This window comes from Stigmatopora argus, chromosome 14 (genome assembly GCF_051989625.1).
Source record: "Stigmatopora argus isolate UIUO_Sarg chromosome 14, RoL_Sarg_1.0, whole genome shotgun sequence".
Taxonomy (NCBI): domain Eukaryota; kingdom Metazoa; phylum Chordata; class Actinopteri; order Syngnathiformes; family Syngnathidae; genus Stigmatopora; species Stigmatopora argus.
Genome location: NC_135400.1, coordinates 11602183 through 11618987, shown reverse-complemented (window position 1 = coordinate 11618987; position 16805 = coordinate 11602183). Strand labels below are relative to the sequence as shown.

At 45.8% G+C, this 16805-nt stretch overlaps 2 protein-coding genes across 7 annotated transcripts; one reads left to right on the top strand and one right to left on the bottom strand.

The window, feature by feature from the left end:
* Positions 1-593: 593 nt before the first annotated feature.
* LOC144088592 (P43 5S RNA-binding protein) lies at positions 594-3380 on the bottom strand. Its single transcript, XM_077619099.1, has 10 exons — positions 3343-3380; positions 2972-3251; positions 2795-2895; positions 2367-2460; positions 2178-2266; positions 2044-2117; positions 1897-1977; positions 1591-1820; positions 1171-1224; positions 594-1094 (listed from the first exon to the last, which is right to left on the bottom strand). The coding sequence occupies exons 2-10, from the start codon at positions 3104-3106 to the stop codon at positions 801-803; spliced, it is 1152 nt and encodes a 383-aa protein (XP_077475225.1). The 5' UTR covers positions 3107-3251; positions 3343-3380; the 3' UTR covers positions 594-800.
* On the top strand, positions 2626-16497 carry LOC144088587 (disintegrin and metalloproteinase domain-containing protein 11-like). 6 transcript variants are annotated; one of them, XM_077619090.1, is made up of 27 exons: positions 2626-2897; positions 4203-4308; positions 5329-5507; positions 6188-6264; positions 6367-6433; positions 8560-8642; positions 8732-8795; positions 9234-9294; positions 9497-9669; positions 10190-10261; positions 10331-10497; positions 10553-10637; positions 10713-10803; positions 10879-10930; positions 11429-11528; positions 12270-12341; positions 12430-12522; positions 12597-12677; positions 13254-13304; positions 13398-13461; positions 13537-13642; positions 13902-14021; positions 14111-14279; positions 14359-14470; positions 14636-14726; positions 15066-15083; positions 15240-16497. In XM_077619090.1, the coding sequence occupies exons 2-27, from the start codon at positions 4224-4226 to the stop codon at positions 15253-15255; spliced, it is 2349 nt and encodes a 782-aa protein (XP_077475216.1). In that variant the 5' UTR covers positions 2626-2897; positions 4203-4223; the 3' UTR covers positions 15256-16497. The 6 variants fall into 6 exon arrangements, 3 of the variants coding, with proteins under 3 accessions (XP_077475216.1, XP_077475215.1, XP_077475217.1); XM_077619089.1 differs by having other exon boundaries at positions 2626-2901; XR_013304903.1 differs by lacking the exon at positions 2626-2897 and having other exon boundaries at positions 3876-4308; positions 14636-14893.
* The last annotated feature ends 308 nt before the right edge of the window (positions 16498-16805 follow it).

Genomic DNA, 16805 nt, shown 5'->3' with positions numbered 1-16805 from the left:
ACATATTTGGACCTCAAATCTTGTCTCAAGTACAGCCTACCTAACACCCTGTTAAATTTTTCAGCAATTATGGATGAATACAACTATATAAATGAATAGAATGCCCCCAAAACACTGGGAATTCGCCAATTCTAATTTTTAAAAATTTGACTCATTACCCAACACTAGCATCTAATTCCTTTGAAAACATTTAGTGTCCTTGACAGTGTTGGGTTAATCCATTTGGAGTCATCCAAATGAGTTTGACATCTAGAGGCAGCCAATGAGTGTCCAATAAAGGGATTGCGTCACATCCACACCAAGACAGACCTCAGCGTAATCATTTCAGAAGACTTTGAATCAATTTGACGCATTCTTGTGCTGCCATGAAACAGTTGTACTTGTCAACTCGATGCATTCCAAAATACATCAGTTGTTCACAGCTCTGAATTGACATTGTGAAAAATGTCAGCCACCCCCGCAGTGCTAGGCTTTGTCATTCAGTACTTGGTCAATTACAGGCTACAACCAATTTAGTCAATTGATAAGAGTACAAGGTTCAATTTCAATCTAAAAAATAAACAACCCCCCCCCAAAAAATCAAATCAGGCACATTTGAAGCAAAAATGCAACTCATTTATTGGGTCTCTACTATTTTCTTGTATACTGTACATTCCAAATAAAAATACACCATCTTAATTAAACTATAATCTTCATTAACCACAAATTAAAATATCAATGTACACCAGCTACATTAACCAAAAAACAACCCAATTAACATGGCAATACTGAAGCACTCTTTAACTTTAACGGTAACCGCCTCACTTGACAGGCAGCGACCGGGTCTTGATGCTGAACAGTCGGCGAAGGTTGACCTCCGGGTCAACGTCGTGTCGGATCTTGCGCTCGTTGAAAAGGCCCGCCAGGTTGACCTCCGGGTCCACGTCGTGCCGGATCTTGCGCTCGTTGAACAGGCCCGCCAGGTTGACCTCCACTTTGGCGCGGTGGGATATGCGCATGCGCAGCGCAAACAGCCGGATGAGATTATCCTCCACCAGGGGGAGACAACGGCCATCCAGCCGTTTTAGCCAGATCTTCTTCACGCGAGGGCGTTTCTGTGCAGAAGGGAAAAATTGCAAGTATTGAAAAAATTGAAATACATTATTTTTAGTAAGCGGGGTCATTTCTTACTTTCTGTTTGACGACATTTGGGTCATGTCGAAGCATATGCCGCACCATGCTTTCCTAAAGAATGGAATTTTAGTTCAGAACCTGCACAGGATATTTCCAATATTCCAGCAAAATAAGCAATCAACAATGCTTTCAATAGTATACCAGTTAAAGGTTTAAGTCTTTCAGTGCCATTGACAATGATACACGTCCATTTGTGTGACATCCTTCTACTGACGTCCACTAACCCTTACATGGCACTAGATGTCCAATCCAAATTTGACCTAGTCTATATAATTTTAAACAAAAATCTAAAATACATTTAAATTCGAAAAGATAGAATTGCTTATATTTGTATTACACAGTCCCTTAAAGCAATGAAAATTTGGGCCTTTGAGATTTTTTTTTTTGGTATGAAGGTGTAAGATTGGTGATTCATACCCGCATGGCAAAGGTGCGCGGACAGCCTGGAAAGGAGCACTTGTACTTGAAAAGCTCCAGGTGCATCTTACGAATGTGGTGCTCCAAGTTGAACGTAGTGGAAAAATACGCCTGGCAGTCCTCGCGGGGGCACGCCAACGCCGGTTTGTGCGACGAGTGGCTCCGCTTGTGACGTCGCAGCGCGCTGGCCGTCTTCAACAGCTTTTTGCACACTTTGCATGGAAATATTGCTTGAACAAAAGTGGGGAAGAATGCATTTTATTTATTTATTTTTTCAAAATTCATTTTATTTTTAAAATGACCTACATGGGTGTTTGACCATGTGCTTCTGAAGGACGCTCCAAGTGGAAGCAACCACCAGGCACTTTACATTCGGACAGCGATAACCTTTAAGGAGAAGCCATGTCAATTTTTTCTTGGTTCCACGTACGAGGCTTCTTCGAGGTAGTTGACCTGCGTGCGTCTTCTCGTGGGCTTTACGGGCCGGGCGAGAGTTGAACTCGGCGCCGCATTGAGCCTTGGAGCACCTTTGGGAGGACAGACGCCAAGTGGACTTCATTGACATGAGGACTTTCATCTTAACTTACTTGAACTTGGAGACCAAGCCGTGTTCTTGAAGATGCTGCTTGAAGAGGAATCTCTTCTTAAAGGTCGACGTGCAGGCCGCCTGAGTGCACTAAAGGCCAAGAAAGTGGATTTGGAGGAGGAGGGAGGTGACTGTGGTTTGCTTAGGAGATTGGAATTGGTGGGTTTTGGTTCCCCCTAGAGGCGCTTACCTTGAAGTACTCTTTCTCGCCGTGCGAGTAGCACATGTGTTTCTTTAGCTTGATTGCCAGGAAAAAACGCTTGGTGCAATTGGCAAAATTGCATCTAAAAAGTAGGGGAAATTATATTAAGCGGAGGTGCTACTGGGTGTTTTCACCTCAATTTTTACATAGAAATTTGGGGGTTTACTTTTTTGCCTCTCGAGCAATTGAGTTCTCTCGTCGATTTGAACCTGTTCTGATTTGATATCCCTCCGCAGAATTGTTTGTGATTTGCACCTGTTCTGATTTAATATCCCTCCGCAGAATTGTTTGTAATCAAACCACACGTGTTTACCTCAACCCCCAAACGCCATTTCAGCCAAATGGGACTCGACCCGGAAGTAAATTAGGCTTGAAACAAAGTTTTCAAACAAAGTTTAGGAAGGCGTGCGACTCACTGGAATGCTTTAACGGCATCATGTTGCCTCCCGTGGCGAATGAGACGCGACTTCCGGGCGAATCGACGACCGCAGCCAAGAAAAGTGCACAGCCACGGACTCTGTAAGTGAGTAAACTCCAATTATTAATGTCAAAACTTGACCTCGTTCCACGCGTTTCAAAAAATGTCCGCTTACATCTCCGCTGTGGATCGCTTCGTGGTCCTTTAGCCTACTTTGCTTGGAAAAAGTAGCGCCGCAAGCGTCGTGGGGGCATTTTAATTGCTTCTTCTCCTTCTCCGGTGGACTTCCATCGACAAGTTGAGCGTCCATTTTCTTTAACTGTAGCTTTTTTTGTCCTCAATGGAATCAGCGTGTGTATCCACGCCCTGTTTTATAGTTTTTTAATTGCTTAATTGGCAGGCGACGCCATGGTTCCCCAAGAGGAGGCCAATGGAAGTAATTGCATTGAATTGAACTGGGAAAACATAGTGCAGATAGAAATATGACTTATTTTTTTACTACGCCATACGACAGTCGACCAGTCTAGGGTGTAGTTAGCCTTTTACCAGAAGTCCGCTGGGACAGGCGCCAGCACCCTGCTAACCTGGCCAGGATAAGCAGTGTTGAAAATTAAGTCACTCATTTTCTGAGCTGCTTTATCCTCACTGGGGCCGCTGGGGGTGCTGGAGCCTATCCCAGCTGACTTCGGGCCAGAGGCGGGGGACACCAGCATTTGTTTTTTGAAGTGTGATTCAACTCTTTGCACAGCAGAGGGTACTGTGCCTCTATAGTTTTTAGATTGTACTTTTCACTACGAGTCAGTGGTAGACGATTTGGTGCATTTGTATGTAGTATTTAATTGTTGAAATGTTGTACAAATTGCATAACAGTATGTCTGTCTAAAAACCAAAGAGGGCTCTTTTAGTGGCAATTTTGATATGAATCCCAATCAAGTTGTAAATGGGGATGCAGACTTTATTTTGATTCATAATAATGATAATAATAATGTTTTTAATTTGGGGGGGAATGTATCAAATGGGCAAATTTTTGCCAGTGGGCGGATCCCTTGGCTTTCCCACGTGCCCCGGCGGCACACCGCAGCCCCCTTCTTCCGCATACCGCACGCACGTACGCACTCACCCGCGCACGCACGGCGCGGAGCGATGTATCGGCGTCGCAGCGAGGTCCCCGCGCCTCTTCCCCGCTGATCGTCCCCTCCGTCCCGCTCCACCTTGCCCAAAAGATGTGAAAAAAAGGATGCTTCAATGTCATCTTTGCATGTGATTGTACTCGCCTACGAGGGAGAGGAGGGGAGATGATGGCGCCAGACGCACCATAGCGCCCGCTTAGCACCTTTTTTATCTTTTAAATTTCATTTTTGAATAATTATCGTTGAAACCATTTTTCCCCTCTTCTCTTCGCATAGCTGACGTTTTTGCGGAGCCGCATGCGGGAATGTGTGACGACCATGCTGGCGGCGCGGTGCTTCTTCTTGCTTTTTGCTGCAGTGGGCCAACGGCTGGCCGTGTCAGGTAAGAAGACACGACGATGGGAGGGCGGTCGGCATGTGCGCACCCGCACGCGGAACCGCTTCGTTTCCGTGGCCTGCTCTCGCCGGTCTTTGCTGCATAGACACATTTCCACTGCAGCCCCCGCCGTGTGCGAGCAACTCCTTGTTTTGAAGCCAGTGGGGAGGCACAGCCACAACTTGGCTAAAATGACCGCAGTGTGTTTTGAAGGCTTGCTTGAAGTGTTTGTTTTGCGCTAAACGGGTACTTGTGTTATGAGCAAGTGGGCGGGTGTCCAGGTGGCCAAAAAGGCTCGAATTGTGCCACGCTGGAGTTTATTTTTGCGATGTCCCGATTTGATCAGGTGATCGTTTCATGGAGGTCCGTATCAGGTGTAAAAGATTTGGTTTGTAAAATGGGTTGATTTGTTTTTAAGTATGTACTCATTAGCTCTCATCGACTGTGATAGGTGTCCAATCCACTGGGAGGGCTGGCAGCGATCAAATGAAGAAAAAAAGATCCGTTTTTTAAAAGTATTAACCCATGGATGACTTATTTTTTTAAGTAGTTAGTGCATCAGCCTCACAGTTCTTGGATCAAGGGTTCGATCTCAGATTGCGTGTTCTCCCCGGTCTTGTGTGGGTTTTCTCAGGGTACTCCGCTTTACTTCCATGTCCCAAAAACATGCACGGGAGGCTGCTTGAACACTCTAAATTGCCCCTGGCTATGAGTGATTAGATTTGTTTGTCTGATTGTGCCTCGCGATTGGCTGGCCACCAATTCGCTTGCTAGTTGGCTGGCATAGACTCCACCCCCTCATCAACCTTGTGAGGATAAGCGCCACAGAAAATGAATGAGTGAACTCATTGATCGTTGTTGATGGTGATCGACGTCCAATCTAATTTGACTGTGAGGGCTGGCAGATATTGTTTGAGCCTCCTAAATCGAATTGGATTAAAACAATCACACAAAAAATTGTCAATTTTTAGGAGAGTTTTGGTTGGTTCAGCACTTCAAGTCATGCATGTGTTTTTTACCGTGCAGGTGTAACCGAGAGCCCGGGCCGGAACGAAGCCACTCGGGATTGGACGACAGAGGGCGGCGACCCCACAGCCCAAGTGGTCTATCCCAAGCGTTTGGTGCAGTGGACTGAGTCGGGGTGGGAAATGGCTCACCAGCACCTGGACACCCGGGTGAAAACAAGTTACACGCAAGCCACCTCGGTGAGTTTAAATCCAGGATGGAGGCGTTGCTACGGTTTCTCTTGTTTACGTGGCCGTGCTGTGTCTTTAGTGAAGCACTTATTCCAATTTCTGTTGCGTGGGAGTCACGGGCCTCAAAATGATGTCCAAATTCACATATGTATTTAGTGGAAAAGAAGCTAAATGTTCTTGTTTGAAAAAGCTTACATGATATGCTGACTAAATTCAACGAGGTGGAGAGCAAATGTCCAATAAGCAGCGTGTCTTTAATTTGGCCCAGCTAATGTAGAGCAATTTGGCTTCCACGTCTTTTTTTGACACGCGTGGGCGGGACGGCGTGGAGAGTCAGTGTTCCTCTCGTTGGGAACATGTCGTTTGCGGCGGAGCGGCGTTCGCCTGTGCTTTTTGACCCACTTAGTGAGAGAGAGAGAGAGAGAACCCCTCCGGCCTCCTCTTTCGGTTTTTAGCGTGTCGGTCGGGCCTTTGTTTGCCGTCGTATGGCATCAATCCGGGACGCCCGCCCCCCGGGAGCTCCCGGGGGCTTCATTTATTCAGTGCCGTGTCGAAGTATGTCCTCATAAATTATGAATAGCGTCCGCGTGATCCGCGACTTTTCGTCAGAGTGACGCAAGGTCCAACGTATCGGGGGCTTCCAAACCGCTGTTGATGTTGTGTCGATTTTGGGAATGTACTTTTTGTAGGCTGTCCACCTGGCGCAGAGCACTTTCTGGGTGGAAGCCTTCGGACGTGCCTTCACACTGGACCTGGAGCTAAATCAGTAAGTGCCGCCCGCTCGGACAGGTCGGTTCTTGGAATTGCCACATTAGCGCCGATGTACAGACGCGCAAATAGACGCTCCTCACGTGCGTTTTCTTTGCAGCCACCTGCTGTCTTCAGACTACGTGGAGCGCCATTTTACGCCGGAGGGCCGAACTCTGCAGTCAACGGTAAGCATCGTGAATGTTAAGAATCACCAGGCCTATCAAAATGAGACATTAAGCCTTCTGGGCAAAATCTGTGTATTTTGTGGAAGGACTTTACTCTCACCTCAGAAATGTTCACTTTTAGTTTTGTTCTCAAAGTTTTTGTTGAAGAGTGCTTTTCAAAGATGACCGGTCGTTAGCATAGCGCTAAAGAAAAATCTAATGTAAAGTTTTGTTCATGAAATTTCCCGAATACGGGATGAATAAAGTTATCCAATCCAATCCAATATTCCAAATATTAGCTGCTAACTGCAGTACCACAGGTGGTAGAGTGGTGGCAATAATATTCCATTAATGATACAAAATAGTGCCAAGTTGTGTTTGTTTGAACAAAGGCTTGTTTTTTGAAAGGCAAAAGTGCCTCATGGCATTTTCTCATATTTTAGTTTAGTATGATGAAAGTGAAAGAATAACATGAAAGTCAGCAAGTCAAATATTTTTGACCAGAGTAATGTGTGAAAAGTGAAAAGTTGTATTGTCAATAATAGACTTGAGGATGGGATTTGAAAGTAGACCCGAATGGGAATGGAAGTAACGCCAATAACATGCACATATTTCAATTGATAGATGTGATAAAAAATTAAATTAATCTGTCTTTTGAATGACTAGAGAATTCAATGCCTTTTATTGTCATTATACAAATACAAGATTTAAAGCTTCACCATAAATTGCGCACATAAATAAGTAGTCATGAAAAGATTCATATACAATAAAAATGAAGCGAGGTTAAAAAAAGTGACAAAAGTGCTTAGCTATGGCGTTTTAGTGCAAGTATCAAAATGCAAGATACAATTTTGCAGTGCTAAGACTGAAATAAAAGTCTGAGAACAGTCCTGATGTGACCATCATTTCAGAAGCGTATTCATCAGTATCCCAGAAGTAGCTTTTCATTCCGAAAAGATCATTTACTGCTACTCCGATGTGTGCAGGTGTATCTAGCGAAACAGCCACTCGATCTATTTTAAGCTACGCCAAGTTGCGAGTCGGCCTTCAGGATATTTTGATGTATTTCTGCTGCTTTTAATTGCCGTGATCTGTCCTATTTTTGGAAACCGCTTCAGAAATAGCCTTTTTTTATTTTTGGATGCACTCATACGCCAAAAAAAAAGGCACAAGCGCGAGGGCATCATCGGCAAAAAAACGTCAAAATGCGGATTTTGAGCGTTAGCTGGAAAGGACGCCAACGTTTGGCTTCCCGGCCGATCTGCCTCCGCCCCCTGACCAATGGCGAGTCTGTCTCCATGGCGACCGGTTAGCTCAGCGGCGTCATTAAGTCCTTGGCAGCCGAGGGAGAGGAAGGCGAGGGGGGAGGAGAGGCAAAATGGGAGCTAAAGCTCTCCCGTTGACGGAGGGAGGGAAGGCGGGATAGTGGAGGCCAGATTGTGTCACCGCTTGATGGAAACGTCACGTGACCTGACGCGGCGGGATGTGGGAGGCAGGTGTGATGCATTTGGCCAACTGTTAGTTCTGAAGTGAATACTCTTTGTCCCACATGAACCACCAGATTTTGTCAATATCATTACCAGGGGCGGAGCTAAGGGGTTTTTGGGGTGCACCTGGACCCCAGCCTCTCGGAGGCCTGCTCAGGGCAGAGTATAAAACACGTAAAATGATGTGGTTCAGTATTAAAAAATATCACTTGCCAGGCCCCCTTGTTCAGCTGGTCAATTGTAGGGGCCCGCCAGTGATGATTATGATAATTAGGCCCCCTGTCGTCGGGCACTCCATTCCACCTGTGCCCTGTTTACATTTATTCCACCACGAATCATGACTAGAATTTGACTTTAAGATCATGTTATGACACGTGTTCAAAAAGCATTTTGCAATGGGTGAAGAGTGCAAGAAGATTTCCCCGTTTGATTTATTGAAGAGCTCCTTTCAGGAAGGCCTGGCTTCCACCTCACTTGTTATTCTGAGACAAGCACGGGGACACAAGTAGGTCACAAACGAAGGTGGGATGTCCCCCCCCCCCCCGCACCTCTCTTCTTTTTTTACCCCGCAGGTGACATATGGCATTAAGTAGTGAAATATAGCAGTGTTAGTTTTTTTCTTTTTTTCCAATTCCTTCACATAGTGGCATCTGTTTGCAGGGAGGAGAGCACTGCTACTACCAAGGAAGGTTAAGAGGTGTGCCAGATTCCTGGGCAGCACTCTCCACCTGCCTTGGCTTATGGTGAGCCCCCTACTGCAACCCTCCCCCCATTTTGACCTTTGATCCATTTTTATTCCATTATTCATCAGACTTTTTTTCTTTCTTCCAAGTGGGATGTTCTCAGATGGCGTCTATTCCTACCAGATTGAGCCTGTTCACAATGAAAGCAACCAGGTAAATAAAAGTTCATTTCATTTTTCATGTTTCTGGTGTGTACTAGTGAATGGAAATCAAAGGAAGTGCTCGTCGGATGTGGCGGCCGCCATTTTATTTCGGGATATTTTCAACTTCCCATCTGATTTTCAAAGTCGCTTATTCCGATCCGATGTCTATCATTTTAGACTAGTATATTTTAACCAGTGAGTGAAAAATCAATTTATTAAAAATCAAAGTGAGTCCTACCAATACCTATTCAAGATATGCTCTGTTTACAAATATTTCACCATGTGTATTAGTTTCTAGTTCTATTTACCGCATAGTTTTGCTTAATGGTGTCATTTTTGACTTCACTCATTTTATTGAAATCATTTAAAGATTTTTAATATCTATTAGCTTTGTTATATTTTATTGAAAGTAGCTGTCAAATATATTTTGGGTTACTCTGTGTTGCAGGAAAAGGGCCCCCACCTGATCCGCAGGATGCCAGATTTTAAACTCTCTCCCTCTAGCGCAGGTAGGCAAAATCATTTAACATGCTAGTATCCAAAAACCAAAAAAATCTATTACACACTTATCCTTCCTCATCTCCCCACTGTATTAAAAAAAGAAACACTCAGATTGCCACCCAGACATTTTATGAAAAATACGAACAATGCGATAATGACTTTCATAACAACTTTAATGATGGCCTGCAATGTTTACGTGCCTGTGGCAAGGCTGCACAGAGGACAGCGAGTGGGACGGCAGAGACGTTGGCGACGATCGAATGGAGACGCCGCCGCGGGACACGTCGGACGCGCCCAAGCGATCCAAGAGGTCCGCTCGCAGACCCTCCGTGCAGGCCGAGACCAAATATATCGAGTTGATGGTGGTCAACGATAATGACATGGTAAGCGGTTCAATTTAAGACGTTGGAGTTAACGGCAGTAAAACTGCTAGTGTGAGAGAACATAGAGAAATCCATAATAATAATGAGGCATATTTAAGGCTAAATAATCAGAAAAAAGTATATATATATATATATATAATACAGTAATCCCTCAAATATCGTGGTTAATGTAGACCAGACACGGCCGTGATAAACGAAAAACTGTGAAGTAGGATAATATAACTACTTTTTTCCCACATTTTTATGAACTTCAAAAAGAAAATAAATAATGTATTATTATTTTTCCCCAGAAAAAAAATCTGCCATGTAGTGAAGCCACGATATTCGAGAGATTACTGTACACCTAATTTGACTGAGAAGAAAACGCAGGCAGCTAATGGGTTGAATGTCATTGTTTTTGCATGGAATTGTTAAATAATGATGTTTATGTATATTTTTAAGTCGTGAGCAGCATTTAGTTTTAGACATTAATTTTATTGAAGGCTGGATTAAAAAATGCGCATGTTTTGTGCCCTGACAGATTGTACAGCTGCGGCGCTCCGGCAGCCAAACGAAAAACTTTGCCAAAGCAGTGGTCAACATGGCAGACGCGGTAGGTCCTTCGTTCGCCTCTGTTAGCCATTGGCGTCACGCGTCACGCGTCACTCGTCACTCGTCGCAGATCTACAAAGAGCAGCTGAACACGAGGATCGTGCTGGTCGCCATGGAGACCTGGACCTCAAAGAACATGGTGCCGGTGGTGGAGGACCCCCTGAACACGCTGCAGAACTTCATGAAGTACCGGCGGGACAACATCCGCGAGCGCAGCGACGCCGTCCAACTTTTCTCGTGAGTCCACCGACTTGGCGCGTGCCTGTCGTCGCCTAACCGCCCTTCCCTACAGGGGGCGCACCTTTCAGAGCGCTCGCAGCGGCACGGCCTTCACGGGAGGAGTGTGTTCCGCTTCCAGGGGAGGTGGCATCAACGAGGTTCGGCATCCACGGCCGTCGACGGTGGCCACGAATCGGAATTTTAAAAAAAGGCTGTTGTTTGACGGATTTTAGTTTGGAAATGTCGGCGCCATGGCCATCACCTTGTGCCAGAGCCTGGGCCAGAACATTGGGATGAAGTGGAACCATGTGCGTGACTCTGCAGGTAAAATGTGCCGCTTGTCCATTTCTTCTAAATGAAACATGAAGCTGAACTCATGTTTTTTTTCCCCTACCGCAGGAGATTGCAGGTGTCCCGACACCTGGCTGGGCTGTATTATGGAAGAGACTGGGTAAGTAAAATAGGGAGATAGATCAGGGCTGTCCAAATTTTGGTCTATAGGCTGCTTTCCGAAATGTTGACTTGCACTTTTGTTTGTTAAGCGGAAGATTAGAATCAGTTAAAAAAAGATGGAGGCTTTTAAAATGAATGACTACTATTTAGAAAATGCTTCAGCTAACAGTAAAAGTTAAAAGTGCCACAGAATGCAATTCTTGCGCAAGCCAATTACAAACTGAGCCACAGTCGTCCCGCGGGCCGTAGTTCCGACACCCCATAGACGGATCATGGATTTACTGACAAAGCAAAAACCCGTACGAGTTGGAGTTCACGTTGTGAATCAATAGAAGACTTTATCTCACGACGCCAGATGGCACAATACACACTGAGTAGCATTTGTACTACAGATGGTTCCATTGTGAAATCACGCCATTAACACCCTGCCCGTGTTATCTTTGCACGTTTTTTTTCTCCAATGGCGTTAATGTCTTTTGTGTACTTTGTAACGTAGATACTATCTGCCCAGAAAGTTCTCTCGCTGCAGCGTGGACGAGTACCACCAGTTCTTGCTCCAGGGAGGCGGCAGCTGCCTCTTCAACAAGCCCAACAAGGTGAGGGAGAGTTAGAGGGCACAATCCAGCAATCTAGCTCACGATGCTTTGAGTTGGACCTTAACACGTAAGGTGACTCTATGATATTTTTCTACTAACGAAAACTCCATGTTACCAAACCGCTTCTGGAACGATTGAATTTCCTAGCTAAGCAAGGGTTATTTTTTCTGCCCGCACAAATATTCTTCTCATATTTTAGACATCTTGTAGAGTATGTTAGACTTTATTATCTTGGTTTAATCCAGCTTCAAATTACTCCTAAATGAGGGTGTTTTGCTGCTCAAAATGGACATTTTCCTGATAACGTTTTGCTCCACACAGTGAGCTGCTAAAAGTAGTACAGTAATACCTCGTTTATCGCAGTTAATAGGTTCCAAGACTTGCCGCAATAGGTGAATAACCATGATCTAGGGGTAGTGTTTTTATAGCGTCTATTTAATATTTTTGGGACTTTCAAAACCATCTATGCACTATTATTAAACTCCCAAAAGTAGACACTGCCTTCTAGTGGCCTGCAAAATACTCTTCAATTGTGACTTGGCTTTTTCCCCTATTTTAAATCCCTCTGTACTATTATTTAACTCCCAAAGATACACACTGTCCCCAAGAAATACTCTCCAAAGACGACTTAGGCGCCCCACCTTATTTCATGTTGGGTTATGGTTCCAACACTATAAACTTTTGACATATATTTGGCAAATCCAAACCACGAAGTGGTGAAAATGTTCTTACTTCCCGCAGCTGTTGGACCCTCCAGATTGCGGCAACGGCTTTGTGGAGCCCGGCGAAGAGTGCGATTGCGGCTCCCAGGTGGTGAGTACATATCTCGTGAATAGGGCTTTTATTTATTTTAAATTTTTTTCGTGCGCTGCGGATCGACCAAGCTGCGTTTTGTGTGCAGGAGTGCGCCCGAAGCGGAGGAGCCTGCTGTAAAAAATGCACACTCACCCACGACGCCATGTGCAGCAACGGGCTGTGCTGCAGCGGCTGTAAGGTGCGTCGCGCTTTCACACTTTGGAATTCAACGGCATTGGCCACGTCGTCATTTACGCGCCTTTCCCTCTCCAGTACGAGCTGAGAGGGGCGGTGTGCCGAGAGGCCGTCAATGACTGTGACATCCCCGAAACTTGCACCGGGGACTCTAGCCAGGTACACCCGCTGAGCGTCGCGTGGCAGTAATTCATTCGATTAAATATTTGATTAAAAACAAACCGTTTTTAAATTGGGTTATGTTTGGATTTTTTGTATGCTAATGATCAACGGTAGTGGTTGCGCCATGCCAACCATCAAACTTGAAATGGATTTGATATTCATAACGTCAGTGGCAGGGAATGAGTTAAGGGCTACAAACAATAAAATTATCCAGACGTATAAGGATATTGGAATATTTATATTTACACTAGTGAAAGAAAAATTGTCGAACAAAGACAAAATGTCCAGTGACAGTAATGAAGTCAAAATTACAACCATTTGCTCAATTTATTACATTGGATTTTTTTTATGTAGTAAGTTCATGTAAGGAAAAATACTGAAGTGCATCAGAATGTAAGCTGAAGCAAGCTTCTTGTGTGGGCAAATTTTCATTTTAAGTGGGCTGTTATTTGGACAATTAGAGAACTGCCTGTTGTGTTCTTTCCAAGCACTCAACACAATTGTGTTTCAATGAATTCTAAGACTCGAGCAATAAATCCACTTGTTTGAATGAAGTTTGTGTCCCTCCTGCAGTGTCCTCACAATGTCCACAAACTGGACGGTTACACTTGTGAAAGTCATCAAGTAAGTGCTGCTGTTTTGCAAATGAATTTCACCCATTTTATTGTGTTTTTGTTTTCGGGTTGTTTTAACCTACGTTTAATCCGGTCCATTTAGGGTCGCTGTTACGGCGGGCGATGTCGAACTCGAGATGGGCAGTGTCGAGGACTCTGGGGTTTCAGTAAGTGTCCCACTCGACCGTCAACCCAGTTAACGCTGCGTGATTTTTGCCGTGGTTGTCATTTTGTCGCTCAAGATTCTGCAGACCGGTTTTGTTACGAGAAGCTCAACGCCGAGGGGACCGACAAAGGCAACTGCGGTCGAGGCCCCGGCGGCCAAGGCTGGCTTCAGTGCAACAAGCCGTGAGTGACTTTTCATTACAACCTATTCTCCATTCAGCTGCTTACACACAGAGATTGGAAACCTGAGTGTCCTTATCGACCAGTTTTAATGTGCCACATGGGAGTTTAGAGTACTTTTTATTTATTTATTTGGAGAAAGCAGTGGACAAAAATCGGCTTCAGGGGGACGGAGACAAAGAAAAAAACATGACATACATAGAGATCAAGAGCGAGCGTCTCCTTTTTTGCCATTAAAGTCTTCCACAATTTTCCTTCTCAGGGACGTCCTATGTGGCTTCCTGTTCTGCGCCAATATCAGCGCCAAGCCCAAGTTTGGTGACCTTCAAGGTGAGGTGACCAGCTTCACCCTCTACCACCAGAACAAGTACTTGGACTGTCGGTCAGTCGGGCTGGAGGGGTTACGACGAGACCAACCCGGATGAGCGCGGGGGTTCGGAAAACAAATTCCCCGCTGCTTCTTTTTTTCAGGGGCGGCCACGCTCTGCTGGAGGACGGCTCCGACCTGGGCTACGTGGAGGACGGCACCCCCTGCGGGCCCAACATGATGTGCTCGGAGCGACGCTGCCTCCCGGTGGCGGCCTTCAACCTCAGCAGCTGCGCCGGCTCCGACTCGGGACGCGTCTGCTCCGACCACGGGGTAAAACCGGCGGCGCGGCGGGCGCGTTGGCTCCGGACGCGTGAAGATCTGGCCATCTGGTGATCTGGTGGTTTGGCAGACGTGCAGCAACGAGGTGAAGTGCATCTGCCACCGGGACTACACCGGCAAGGACTGCAGCGTCTTCGACCCCATTCCGGAGCCCACCGTGGCCACGGGGCCGGAGAAGAAAGGTGAGCCGTTCCTCGCCATCTCGTCTTTGACTTTTTTTGTCGGGGCGCTAGCGGAAAGTTATTGCCAGTGTTTAACGACACATTGTATGTTGACTTACTCTTTTTGAAAGTATATTGTTGCCTCCTGCCAACCCTCCTTCTCCTCCTCCTCCTCTCTGTGCACAGGTCCCAGCGGCACCAATATCATAATAGGCTCCATCGCAGGAGCTATTCTCCTGGCAGCTATAGTCCTTGGGGGGACAGGATGGGGATTTAAGTAAGAGCCCTGGCATGCCTTTGTCCGTCCCGGACACTCTCCCCTCCTCGTGCATGCTTCTCGCTTCTCGTCCCTGCCCGCCCGCACGTGGACACTCTGGCCCAAAAGGAGCGCCTCCCTTTAAAAGAATCCCACAGGCAATTGAGGGAATCCTTTTAGGGTCAGAGGTGAGTTCTTGCAAGCTTGGCATGTTAGCGTGCACCGTCCATCCCAAGGCCAAGGTTCGCCAGCCTCGAGGGCCGCTCCCTGCCCGCCTCTTTGGTGTCCGCGTGCCTTTACCTCACTTGCCGTTCATGCATTTGTTTTCTTTCCTGCTCACCAAACCTTTTGCGGATGCAGAAATATTCGGCGAGGAAGGTAGGAGTCATATTTGAATATGAATAGAAGAAACAAGTGGAATGTTTAATTTGATGACGTTTTGGATTTCAGACCCAAAAATGAAACGAGCATACAGTGCGTCATACAGTTTCTTGAAAATCGATGCCCATAATAAACTATCCATTGATGTTTCAGATCTGGTGGAGGATAATACCCGAAACGAGCCGAGCCGACCCGACCGAGTCCCCGGTGCATGTCCCGCCGACTTCCTATCTTCTCCTCACGTCGGAGTAAAGGAGGGAACAACAACACCCAAACGTCTTCCATTCTGGTTCCTGCCTCCCTCCGTCCTCGGGACCACCGGGGTCTTCCTCCGACGTGGGGACGGGACGGGACGGGACCAAGATCCGAGCGCATCTGCACTGCCCGCCGACCCGCCTGCCCAGAACCACGCCACAGACACTATTGGACTGGTGTAAAAAAAATAAGCTAAGGTAAAGATGCTAAAGAGGTTCATTCCCCGCCACAGCCTCAGAAGCCAACGCCCGACCACGCCCACTTACCTGCCCGCCACACACGAACGCTGACTCCATTCGGACTGGCCGGAACAGGGGGAAACCGAATTAGACCGGGACCAGATGAAGACGGCGCTGGACCAAATGGAAACTAGATTGGACTCAATTTTAACTCTGGACTAGACTTGATATAATCTGGGTTAGGCCCGCTTTCACTTACGGCAAAAGGCGTCCAATCCCTTGAAGCTCGCCAGGACCCCGCCCCTCCATTCGAGACAGATTGGACGTCTATGGCCGTCAGTGGCGGTAAATGAGAATATTTGAAGCATGTTTTCCAAAGAAGAACCAGAGGAAGGACCAGTTTTTTTTTAAAATCCAAACTGCCAATTTCAGGAAGATTGAAGAACATTCACTCTTCTTCTTACCCCTGCTCTGTGCTCACCCACACTTTTTACTCTTTGGACATTGGAAGCAAACGCTTGGAAAATCGAAAAGGATTGCGCACACTTAGCCATGGAGTCCTTCAACTTTTTAATACGGTGACGACGTGTGGAGGAAGAATGCCACCATGCAGGTACTTGAAATGGGGTCACGTGACAGATAGCAGTTTTTGGGTGACAAATTATCCAGGATTTCATGCGAAAAGTGTCTCGCAGAGAATGCTAACAAACTTGGCTTCCAATTGGTTTGAGGTTGAGAAAAAAAGGATTTGGGGTATAAAATTTATTTTAAGTATTGACTCTTTGGCTGCCATTGACGGTGGTAGGTGTCCAAACTCTTTTAAATGGAAATGTTGACAGTGGTCAAATGATGGGTCAAGTTTAAATGGATTTGATATATATAACTGTCAATGAAATTGAATGTGTCAAGCAACAAAAAAATCCAAAGTAATGAGGATATTCAAAAATAAAAACTCGTATTAACACTACTGAAACAAACTATGGGGAACCAAGAATTTATTCATGTGAACTAAAATACTGAAATTTTACAGATTTCTCTACTGTATACTTGCAGTCCAAACTCAATGAAAAATGTGCACTAAACAGGTCAAAGTTTGCTATTGCTAAAATTATAGGTGCAACTCAAAATATCAGATCTCATGTCCTAGTTGGACTTATGGCATACTACCCTGAAAACATGACTCATTTTGGAAGCTAAGCAGGGTTGGCCCTGGTTAATACTTGGATGGGAGACTGCCTGGAAATAGCAGGTGCTGTAAGTAAGCTCTTATGTTACCAAGGGAAAT